Raw genomic sequence first — 11,523 nt, 5'->3', positions numbered from 1 at the left:
GTCAAGATTTCGTGGCGTAGAGAAAAAAGGGTTGGCTAAGAAACTGAGAGGCAGAAACTGGGCAAACCTACATTCTAGTCACATATCCCAGTAGAGGAAATGGAGTTTGGCAGGCCCCATGGGGGACATTCATCATCTCTCCTAAGTAATCCCAAACCAAGGATTAGGGTGATCCTGTCACACATCAGCAGAATGATGATGCTCAGAGTCAACAAGTGTGAGGACATGGCACTGTTGGTTGATGGAGTGTACACGGGTGAGTCTCTGTGAAGGCCATTTGCTGGCATGTATCGGCATGAGAGATGTGCATGCCATGCGACACATGCATCCTCTTGGACGTGTCATTAGAAAACAAGCATTAATGGTAATATTTCTAGTGTCAGAAAATGGGAAGCAGCTTGTACCTCTCCATCAGTAGAGGAAAGGTTAGGTAAATTATGGGACACCCAACAGTGGGATGCCATACTGGCAGTGAAACATAAAGTCGAAGAAGATGTACAGACAGAAAGAACCTGCTTGATCTCTTTGGTGGAAAGATCTTGCCCTATCCTGTAGATATGTTTGAGGAACAGCTTACCCCTATGTAGTAGTTCATAAGATGGCTGTAACAAAGTACCACAACCCAGCTGGCGTGAATAACAGGCATTTATTGTGTCTCACTTCTGGAAGCTAGAAATCTGCAGTCACGGTGTCGGCAGGGTTCATTTCTTCTGTGGGGTGCGAGAATCTGTTCTATCCCTGCCCCCAACCTTCTGGTGGTGGCTGGCAATCTTTGGCTTGTGGAAGCATCTCCCTGATCTCTGCCTTCATTTTCTCATAATTTTCTCCCTGTGTGCGTGTGTGTCTCTAATTTCTCCCTTTTTATAACGTCATAGGTCATAGGTCATAGTGGATGTGGGCCCACCCTCAGGACTTTACTTTTACTTGATCCCCTGCATAAAGACCCAATCTTTATATATAAGGACACATTCTGAGGTGCTCAGAGTTAGGGTTTCAAAAGAGGAAGTTTGAAGGGACACCATGCAACACATAAGAACCTGCAAAGGCCCTGAGTAGGAAGAAACATGGCATATTCTGGGGAGGGAAGAATGGCTTGTGTGACTGCATGGTGGTCACTAAAGGGGAGAGGAGAGCAGACGGCTGTGGCAGGGACACAGATCATGAGGGACCCCTGTGAGGTGTGGATTCTGCTGTGGTTGGGGCGGGAATCCCTTGGAAAATTTGAGCACAGGAGTGACATAATCTGATTGCCCCTGTGCCAAGGCCACTATGACTGTGGTGTGGACACCAAGGTGCAGAGGGCAAGCGCTCAGGCAGGGGCCAATGGGGGAACTGTGTGAAAAGGCAGCAGGACATGAAAGGCTTGTACAGGGATTGTGGCCTTGGAGACTAAGAGATCAGATCCAAGTTAGGATTTGGAGATGGTGCCATGTGACATTGGCAGGTGTTGGAAAGAGGAAGGAAAGAGTGCTGCTAGGTCTGGGGCAGGAACGCCAGGTAGATGGTGATGCCACATACAGAGGTTGAAGGGAGGTGGATCTGGCAGGAGCAGGAGGCACTTGAGGGCTCAGAGGAGGGTCTTTATTCACATGGTGAAGGGTGTGCCAGCAAGTTCCTCTGGAAACAGAATCACCTCCTCGTGGGAGAGGGGGAGGTACTGATGCTGAGCAAGAGAGGACAGTGGCAGGATCCAGGTCCTGGAGTGAGACACAGAAGCGGGGTCGGCAGTGGCAGCTCACCTGAGAAGTGGGAGGATGGCAGAAGATGTGGTGCAGAGTCAGGCAGGACTGCAGGTTGGGAAGGGAGTGAACACTAGGCTCTCTCGTCCCGACAGAGCCTTGATCCTGAGTGTGGGCATGTTTTCTTAGAATCATAGGAGATTCTGAGTTTAAGTGCGTGTATTTGAGGAAAGGACGGGGAGGTGCTAAGCAGAGTGGAGGGAGGCGGCTCGTGGGTGCAGTTCAGACCTAGGGGATGAGTCCCCAGTCCCAATGATGATGATGATGATGACAAGAGCAGCCAGCATCTGACTGCACTGTGAGGTACCAGGTACTGTGCTGGGTGCTCTCGGGGCCTCATCTCCTGACCTCATGGCTACGAGGAAACTGAGGCTTCTTGACATGCTATGACTGGCCGGAGTTTCTGTCTTCAGGCCCATGGCTCTGCCTGCCCAGGGCCCGTGCTCCATCCGCTGAACTGTCCTTGAGCCAAGAGGAGTGGCCCCTGTGCCAGGGGACAAACAGAGGCAACAGGGGTCAGGACAGGAGGTACATGAAGTCAGGTTCTGTGTGATCAACAGTCCTTGCTTCGTCGCTCTGGGCCTGCTTGTCCTCAGCAGTTGAGTGGGCCTGGCAGTGAGGGTTAAACCCGATGATGCACAGATCGTGCCCACCCCAGGGCCTGTCACATAGAAGGTGTGTGTGCACTGGGGCAAGTTGTTCTCATTCTCATAATTTTTTTCTCAGGGCTCAGGTCTGGGACAGGGGAAGGGGCTTGAACAGGGTGGCACTTGAAGGAGTTAGGAGAAGACACCTGACGGAACCACCTGAGGTCACAGGTCACTCCGAGGGCTGAGCTGTGCTTGGATACCAAGCACAGGAGCCAGGAAGGAGCCAGGAAGCTCAGGGCCTGCGGTGCCTGGGGCTGGCACAGCCAGGGAGCTGAGAGTATCGGCGAGGTCTGGGTGTGGAGAGGGCAGTAGGAGAAGAAGCAGAGCCCAGGACTGTCCCTGTGTGCTGCCAGAGGGCTGAAGCCAGCCCCGACTCTCACTAGCCCACACTCCTCCCTGTTCCCCTCGGACTTGATGACCTCTGTCGTAGCACTGATCACACGCTGTCCTGCCTGTGCCTTTCTCTAGCTGTCCCTGCCATAGTCCGTGAGCTCTCCGAGCATTCCATCAGGTGGATCTGAGTCACCCAAATCCCAGCCTTCCCAGTCCCAGTCTTCCCTTGGGCCTGCTGTGCTGACAGATGGAAGCAATGAACCATCGAGGTCAGTGGGGATTCGGGGCACCTAGGAAATGGGGTGAAGGTCGGGCCCACTGGCCGTGAGCTTGGAGGACTGGTGTGTGATGAGCTTCTGTGTTCCCACAGGCCACCGAGGCCCAGAGAGCTTGCGGAAGATGAAGATCTGTTGCCTCTCCTTCCGGCAGCCTTATGCTGGCTTTGTCTTAAACGGGGTCAAGACCTTGAAGTCACGTTGGTGTCCCCTGCTCAGCAGCCAGCAGAACCATACCACAGTGCTAACAGGGACTGGGAAGACGACGCCTGGTGGCAGCTGCTGCAGGGGAGGCTCGGGATGACACCCGCTCAGATTGAGGCCTTGCTTCGGGAAGGGGAAGCAAGTTTGGCCTAGGACTGGTAGCTGGTAAGTGACAATGTGCCGATCGTTGTACAGATGAGTCCAAGAGCTGCCAATCTGGATCTGGCTGGGGACTTTTGGGGCTTTTCTTTTGTTTTGAACTGGTTTGTGTGTTTGCTGCAGTTTTCCTAAACCTTGCACCTTCAAGGGGGCATCAGGAGGCCCTGAGCTGGGGTCTGCAGGCCCAGCTTGCATCACCTCCGGTAAATCATTTCTCTGCTCTGGGCCTCGGTTTCTGCTTCTGGCCTGTGAGCCTGGGTCAGGTCCATGATGTCATGTGGTGCTGCACTGTGCGTGTGCATGTGTGGGTGAGCGTGTGTGGGGGGCAGAGACCACCAGAGGCAGCACACCAGATTGTGCAAGTCGGCTGCCTGCCTGGCTTCACGTGCTGCTTGCCCTGTCCCCACCACCAGTGGCACCGTGGGCTAATCCCTTCACCTCCATGAGTGGTGGAGGGGCCACATCCGCACCTGTCCCTGGTGAACTGCCTCAGCGCCTTGTTGCCTCCATGTTCCCGGGCAGTGGCTGGTGCCCTTCCATTCTGAAACTCCTACCCTCAGCAGTCTTCCTGGCGCCTGCATGTTATTTGTGTCGCTTCACAGAGGAGCAAGCCCTGTCCTCTTCATTTCTGGAGCCTTCCCTCTGCCTCACCCAGGATTCCCGGAACATGTTTGGCTCATCATCTGTGCTCCGTGAGAAGGCCCTGCTGCCCTTCCTGTCCTTTTGGTGATGTCATCTAAGTCTGTAGTGGCCATAATTTTGAATAACCAAGTTGTCGCACTGCCAGGCCTTGGTTTATGGAAGGGAAAACCACCTTTGTGTTTCTCTCTTTGTGCACAGGGCTCATTGACGTTGGGGAATCTTTGGAGTGTCCTGAAAACTTAGCTTCTGAGGAGGTTGTGGAATTGGAAAACCAAGCTGTCCTGACCAACTTGCAGCAGAAGTACCTGACTGTGATTTCCACCCCAGGTGGTTACTGGAGCCCTTACCTAGCAAAGGGGGAAAGGATATATTGCAGGTTGACATCCCAGAGCACCTGATCCCTTTGTGGCAGAAGTTGTGACGTGTGTGGGGTCCTGAGAGGAATGTAGCTGAGAAACCAGCTAAATCATGGCACCGTTGATTCTCCATCTTGGTGCACGTGCATGTAGATCAGGTTAAGTGTGAATTACCCCTGCATTGTAGCGTGCTTCCCACTACATGGCACTCACAGAAACAGGTTTCTGCGCTCACATGAAGGGAATAGGGGGTGTTGCTGGTCATTTTCTTCCTACTAATGTCTGGATTGTAGAAATAAATGTGTCAAAGTGAACTGTGAACTGTTTGGGGCTCCTTTATGTTTCCGCAGTCTTTGTTCTGGTCAAAACTCATCAGCTGTTTGATCAGCATCCTTGTGACTTTTGCAAAGCGTGGGTCCAGGCACTGAATGGTTGCTCAGCAGTGACCAGCCATCAATAGCCTGACTCATCTGGGAGTAAGATGACATCAGACTTAGAAACTTGCAGCTGTCCATCCTTCCAGATTCCTCTAGGTCTCTTGTACACACATCTTCCACTCATCAAGGCCAATGGTTCATGAAGCCCGTGATGTTTTTGTGATTTCCCAGCAAAGTTTCGAGTGGTAGTAAGCTATGAGGATCATGGGCTTTCCCCACAGGCATGTACTGCAGTGGCTGGTCACTTCTGAGCCAGGACACAGTGGTTGTACCTCCCTTGGCAGACGGGGCAACCTCTTTGGAGGCCCCCTGGGTGCTGAGTTAGGAAACTCAGCTGTGGAACAGAAACTTCCTGACAACAGTGTGGGGACAGCGATGAGGAAGGAATCTCCTGTCTCAAGGTACGGGAATAATGTAAGGTGATGCTCCCAAGGTCAGGAGTGAGGCTGTTCTGTCTCCTGAGCAGCAGGCAAGCCTCAGGGGACTGGATCTTGCTGGGAGAGCCCTCACAGTTTCTAGAAAGTCATTTGCTGAGTGGGTGGAAATGCTGCTGCCTCAAATGGAAGAGAACAACGGGGACCAAGCCTGTCCTGGGCAGGGTCTTTAGCCTCATGTCAGTGAGACGTGTGGTATAGACGGTTAGAAATGACACGGAGTCCTGATTCTCATTTGGATGGTTTATTTGCTACCATGGGGTTTTGTTGTGTTTATTAAGACCAAAAATGGGTTCACCATAAGAAAATTGCCCTGTTTATCACTCCTCAGTGGCCTGTGAGTTTAGGGACCTGGATTGTCCTTAAACTATACACAGAATGCACACGTGTAATCAGTCCTCCTGCTCCTCCTCATTGGGCGGCTCACTGGGAGGCATTTCTAAGAGGGAAGCCATCAGAGTGGAATAACAGATGTTATACAGAGACATCGGGAGACCATTGCCTGGGTAAAGCGAGAGATTGGGGAGTGGATCCCCTCCAACTTCCATCCCAGCGTTGGCCCTGGGGTCAAAACTAACATTCACAGAAGTGGCCCTCTCCCCACTTGGATCATTTGGCTCTTCAGTGGAACGATTTCCTAGGGGATGACTAGCAACACAGCTCATAGACCGTGTACCCCCAGGGAACATGGAGAATTGAGGTTTACTGGGACCCTGAACATTTGGGGCCTCCCACTGGGGCTTGCTGTTGGCTTCTTTCTTGGCATTAATGTGTTGGATTCGTAGGGATTGTCTCGTAGGTACCAGCTTCTTTCTCTTTGCGGTTGGTGCACAGGTTGCTGGCAGAGCAGTGTTTCTGAGGTCACCTTTTCTATGAATGTTCTCAAGGAGCCCAGGCTGGTCTCTCTGAAAATTGCGGTTCCTGTAAAGCTGAAGCAAAAGGAAACATTTCAGTCAGTCTGAGATTAGATGACCATTGCTTTCATCCCCAAGAATCACAAGAGTCTTATTTGATGATGGAGAAAGGAAATGTTTAAGGTGCTGGCAAGTGTCACTGTGCCCTATAGCATGACCTCACTAGAGAGAAACAATTCATAAGTGAGGGTGGCAATATGTACATTTGACATTCACTGGCTCTCAGAGTCTCTACTCCTACCCACAGAGTATCTCTAAGGGCGTGGTAATTTAATATCAAAATCTTAGTGTAGATTTTGATATTTCAATAAATAATAGCTCATGTTAAAAAAAAAAGGTGTCCTCACAAATAAAACTCTTGTAGTATGTCATTCACCTTGGCATCCGGTAAAAATGATGGAATAACAGAAAAGGGGTAAGAGGAATATTTTCTACTTTACCATATTTTTCTTGTTCCCCGGAGAATGAACTGAAGAGGCTTTTGTGCGTATTTTGCTGAATCCATAGCGGTTCATTTGGCGAATGAAGGTTTTCATGCTGTCTGTTTCAAAAATCCTGTCCACACCTCTCCGGCGAAGAATTTCCCTCTGGAAAAGGTCTTCCTCTATGATCACAGTGTGTCCATCGTCATCCCAGCGCACAGACTCGAAAGCGTCATCCTCAACAATCTTCCAGAGCCTCCTCGGGAAGGAGAGTGTTCTGGGGTCACTGTCTTCTTCTACACTGGACGCACGTTGGTTTTGATCTGCTGGTTGTTCATCATTTTGGGAGTCTGCATCTTGTCCCACAGCTTGGTCACATTGGCTGTCTGATACCTCCCTCGGATCCAGGTTTGGATCAGGTAGGACCCTGCCTGCTGGCTCTCCACCAGAAGATGAGGCGAGCTTGGTTTCACTGTCTTCAGTATCCTGACTATCCATGAGTCTACACTATCATCAGGAGCAGTTTGTACCCCACACCATTAACCACTGTCCCAGTAAGTACAAACTGCCTTCAGTCTGAGTGGCGATGCCCAATAAATACTGTCCACATGATTCTAGAATCTCGGTGTGGGGGCAACCAGCTGCTGCAGTCATCATCCTCTTTATTTGTCATGTGATGTCACATAGGTGGCTCACGGCCAGTCTGGAGATTGAGCCCTGGTCAAGTGTTGGGGGGAGGGATCCAGTGGCTGGGCCCCTCAGCTTCTCTCTTTTCTAAAATTGTAGAAAGGGTGGTTCAGATTCCCAGAAATGTCTCCCATGTGCTGACAGACACATGTTTTCACGGGGCCAGTCCTTGGATGAGTTGAGCAGCCTTGATCCCATGGCCACTCCCACCCCTGAAGACAGGGCAGCCTGTTGCTGGCCTCTCTGGTTTGCTCAAGGGCCAGTCCCCAGTTAGTCCGAACATGGGTATCGCCAGGACTGTCTGGGTCAGCTGGGCCCCTGGGTGACTGTACCTCCCAGGGGATGGTGGTCCCTACCAGGCTGGGAAATCTAGTCTTGGTTGGTGTCCCTCTTCTCCCCCCATCTCTTTCCTGCTTTGGTCTCTTCCAAACACTCCTGCTGGTGGGTTCCGTCTGCTCAGAAGGGTCCAGAGAAAGAGTGTGACTTATTAACCACCTGTTCCAGTTGTCCCCAGAGTGGGGCTGCGCCTGAGCACGGTGGGAGTGATCCTCTTGCTCCTTGACCAGAGCGGTACTCAGAGCACGGATGTGTGTTTGGATGGGCACATGCTCGCCTGGGCTTTGCACTGTCATGTGGAGCTGTACTTGTCCCCAATGCATCCCTCCACCGATCACAGCAGGGTTGTCTTTACTTTCCATTTCTTCCTCATACATCCTGTTCTCATTTTCGGAGACCCTTTCATTTGTGAGGCCTGCTTCACAGAGACTCTATTCTGAGGAAAGATCCTACTTGTTTAACTAGAAATAAGTAAAGGAATGCAATGCAAAAATACCCATCAGCGTGTATTTGAAAACAGATGAGAGTCCAGGGGGGTGGTTGAGCGGTGGGGAAAAACCCAAATAATTGTCATTTTCTATCACAGATGAGAAGATACAACCCTTTATTTGGTGATGCCTGCTCTGCACCCATTGAGGACAACTTTGTTCTTAATATTCAGTCTGCACAGGAGATGTATTGGAACAGTGGAAAATCTCCATGCTGAGAGCATTCTACGTCCTCTTCCCACTAAGTAGTAGCCCCTCTAATGGCCAGGCCTTTGTTACTAAAAGGGGAGTACAAAGTTGGTTTGAAAGAGACCCTTTTGAGGTATCTTTCATTCCAAGAGCACTAATCCTTAATCATTTCTGGATTTGGGATTTGTCTGTGGACACCATTCTTTTAAACATGTTTACAAAGCCTTCATTATTGGACTCGGTTTAACCTGTATGCACGTGTACGGATAGGCTTAGAATTGAAATGTAATTCATTTTTGATGTCTCCAAAGGTCACTCCTAGTGTTTTCAGTGAAACAGCCAGTGTGTTTCACTTGTGTGGCAAAGTGTTTTTTCTTAAGCAAATTCTTAAGCCTGAGAGTGACATATCGCAGTGGCCTTTGCTAGCGTATGCATGCTGCTGATGACTTCTGTAAAAGGCTTCGGCCATTGGGTGGGAGGGGAAGGGTAGTGAAGAGAATGCCCAAGGAATCCATAGCTCTGGCTTTCAGCAAAGAGCTGCTATTTATTTGATTTGGTTTAGACACATGTATGTCATGTCGCTTGCATAGAACCATTAGCTAACATTCTCTTTTTTTTTTTTTTTTTCAGAGTCACTGAAAGTCCACTAGGATTGAGAGTGTACGGCCTCTGGCTCTTATGCTGGGAAGAGGAAATAATTCACAGTGCCTTCTCAGTCCAGTCAGAAAAAGGCATTATAGGAACTCCGGTCTCCCTCAGCTTCGGCCTCTTAGGCATTGAGGAGCCTTTGGCTGCCACTCAGACCGTCTTTCCAAGGAACCTGCCATGCCCAAGCAACGTTGAGAGACATGATTGGTTTTCTCTTCAGGGCTCCAGAACCCCCAGAGATGACCCCTCTGTGTCACCAGCTTAGGAATGGAATCACCACAGTCCTGCCATCCAAGCAGAGCACAGCTGACTCAGGTACCTGTGAGGACCAGTGACCCCCTGGGAAAATGATCTAAGTTGTTCTAAGTTGTAACTTGCTGCACATTCTCTCTCTCTCTCTCTCTCTCTCTCTCTCTCTCTCTCTCTCTCTCTCTCTGACACACACACTCAGACACTCACATACTCTCACACACACACTCACACACATCCCAACTTTCCTCCTCTCTCACACACACACTCAAAGAAATTGAGACTAAAGGGTGCAGAACACAAATGCTGTATAACCAAAGGCTTTCTTGATGTCCCAGGTAGTTTTTGAAATATACTTTCGTATTGGATGACCAACACAAAATCTACATTAAAAAATCTAAGATCTATACACTTTTTCTAATGGTACTTCGTTATCACCCTGTTTATAGAAATAAAAGTCCTTATTCATGTAAATCTACTCTTCTTTATGAGTTCTGTCTATTACTCTGCAAGCCCTGGGTAGCAGAAAATTGTAAACAAATGGTATTGTCAAGTGTAAAAAACATTTAATCACTTGCAATCCAATAAAAGCCAAAACTAAAATATCTAAGTAACTAATAAATGAATAAAAATAAAACTCAACAATTAAAATACAAAAAAATTAAAACTCGGCAAAAAAATTTGAATAGAAATTTATTCATATAATGTAAAGAAATGTCCAACAAGCACATAAAAAGCTCAACATAATGAGTCTTCTGAGAAATGCAAATGATTATTACACAATGCAATACTGCTTCACATCCACTAATATGGCTATGATCAAAAAAAAGAGAGAAAGAAATTAAAAAGTACATTAAAAAAGAAAAAGAAAATAAGTGTTAGTGAGGATATGAAGAAAATGGAGATCTCATACACTGCTGAGAACATAAAATAATGACGCTACCGGGGAACACAGGTTGGCAGTTCCTCAAGTACTTAAGCATGAGTTCTCATATGACCCAGCAATTCCACTCTCAAAAGAATTGAAAACGTATGTTTTGTAAACTGTTTCTACGTTTTGACTATTATGAATAATGTAGCCATATAAAGGAATAAAGTGCTGAGACATGCTACAACATGGATAAACTCTGACAACATTATGGTTAACTTCAGAAACAAGATGTAAAAAGCCACATGTCCCATGATTCCATTTATATGAAATGTCCAGAACAGGCAAATCCTTAGAGAAAAAAAGTACAGTTGAGCCTTCGACAACACTGCAGTTAGTGGTGCCAACTCCCCATGCAGTTAAAAGTCCACATATAATATATACAACATTTTACTCCTCTGAAACTTAACTACTGAACTAATTAGCTACTACTTAAGTAGATCACATGAATGCAGGGGGTGAGCAGATGGTGGGGAGGGGGAAATTTGGAGTGATTGCTAATAGGACCTGGGTTTCTTGTTGGAGTGATGGAAATATTGCGGACTTAGGTAGTGAAGATGTTTGCCCAAAAGTGTGGCTATACTAAAAACCCCTGTACTGTACACTTTTAAAGGGTACATTTTAATGTATGTAAATATATATCAATAGAAAAAACAACAATAACACTAATAACTGCCGCAGACTCTAATTATGAGAGAAAACCCATGCGCTGGCCAGTATATACTAGAGATATGTTTCTGAATGTAGTAAAAACAAAACAAAGCATAACATTAAAATGCTTTCCGAACTTTCACTCAACACATTCTGCATTAACGAATCCATTTTAAAAGCACAGTGTCATGAGCCAGTTTGTCACAAGCTCTGTCTACTACAGAGAGACATTCCTGAACCACTTCCCAGAGTCTTTCTAGCACATCAGGGACAACTGAAGCTTTTTTAAGACAGACAAGAAATTTGTTGAAACCATCTCTCCATAAAAAATCTTACAGAATTGTACAGGCTCTTCTTGACAGCAGATGACACCATGTAGCCTGTGAATATCCCTGTCACTATGCAGTATGTCCTCAAAGATCGTATACTTGTGCACACACATGCTCACACATAGGCACATGCATACAAGCATCAGTTTATCACATAGTTCGATGAGGTGGGAGGTGGGGAAGGATTTGGTGAAAGTGAAAAAAATTCAGCTTGGAGAGTAAAAGCACAATTGGATCAGAAACTGTAGGAAGATCATTAAAGAGAATAAAATGCCCATGTGAGTTTCGGGGGTCATGAATCTAAATAAGACCCTGGGGCAGGGTTGTGTGTTGTGTCCAGCTGTGGTCAGCTGCATGGGAGCAGGTGAGAAGTGGGGGGACAGTTGGATTCCACTAGTAAGGTGGTTTAGGCACAGAGTAGAAGGGTGGGGGAGTGGATCCAGGCATTGTGTT

At 47.9% G+C, this 11,523-nt stretch overlaps 1 protein-coding gene and 2 pseudogenes across 1 annotated transcript; 2 read left to right on the top strand and 1 right to left on the bottom strand.

The window, feature by feature from the left end:
- Positions 1 to 2,981: 2,981 nt before the first annotated feature.
- Positions 2,982 to 4,423, top strand: LOC134368395 (EOLA-like protein; annotated as a pseudogene).
- A 1,198-nt stretch (positions 4,424 to 5,621) lies between these two features.
- On the bottom strand, positions 5,622 to 7,063 carry LOC134368510 (heat shock transcription factor, X-linked member 3-like). Its single transcript, XM_063084954.1, has 2 exons — positions 6,584 to 7,063; positions 5,622 to 6,158 (listed from the first exon to the last, which is right to left on the bottom strand). Exons 1-2 carry the CDS (start codon positions 7,061 to 7,063, stop codon positions 5,622 to 5,624), a joined length of 1,017 nt encoding a protein of 338 aa, XP_062941024.1.
- A 4,301-nt stretch (positions 7,064 to 11,364) lies between these two features.
- The window catches only part of LOC134368509 (serine/threonine-protein phosphatase PP1-beta catalytic subunit-like), a 39,483-nt pseudogene continuing 39,324 nt past the window's right edge, over positions 11,365 to 11,523 (top strand).

This window comes from Cynocephalus volans, chromosome X (assembly GCF_027409185.1).
Source record: "Cynocephalus volans isolate mCynVol1 chromosome X, mCynVol1.pri, whole genome shotgun sequence".
Lineage (NCBI taxonomy): Eukaryota > Metazoa > Chordata > Mammalia > Dermoptera > Cynocephalidae > Cynocephalus > Cynocephalus volans.
The sequence above is the reverse complement of the archived record's forward strand: the minus strand, read 5'-3'. Positions and strand labels throughout refer to the sequence as shown.

Bases quoted from the DNA above. Each gene is read 5' to 3' on its own strand.
- LOC134368510 (XM_063084954.1), bottom strand. From the start codon at position 7,063: ATGGATAGTCAGGATACTGAAGACAGTGAAACCAAGCTCGCCTCATCT. The intron at 6,159-6,583 runs GTAAAGTAGAAA...CTTTTGCTTCAG, and splicing joins CGGGGAACAAGAAAAATATG to CTTTACAGGAACCGCAATTT.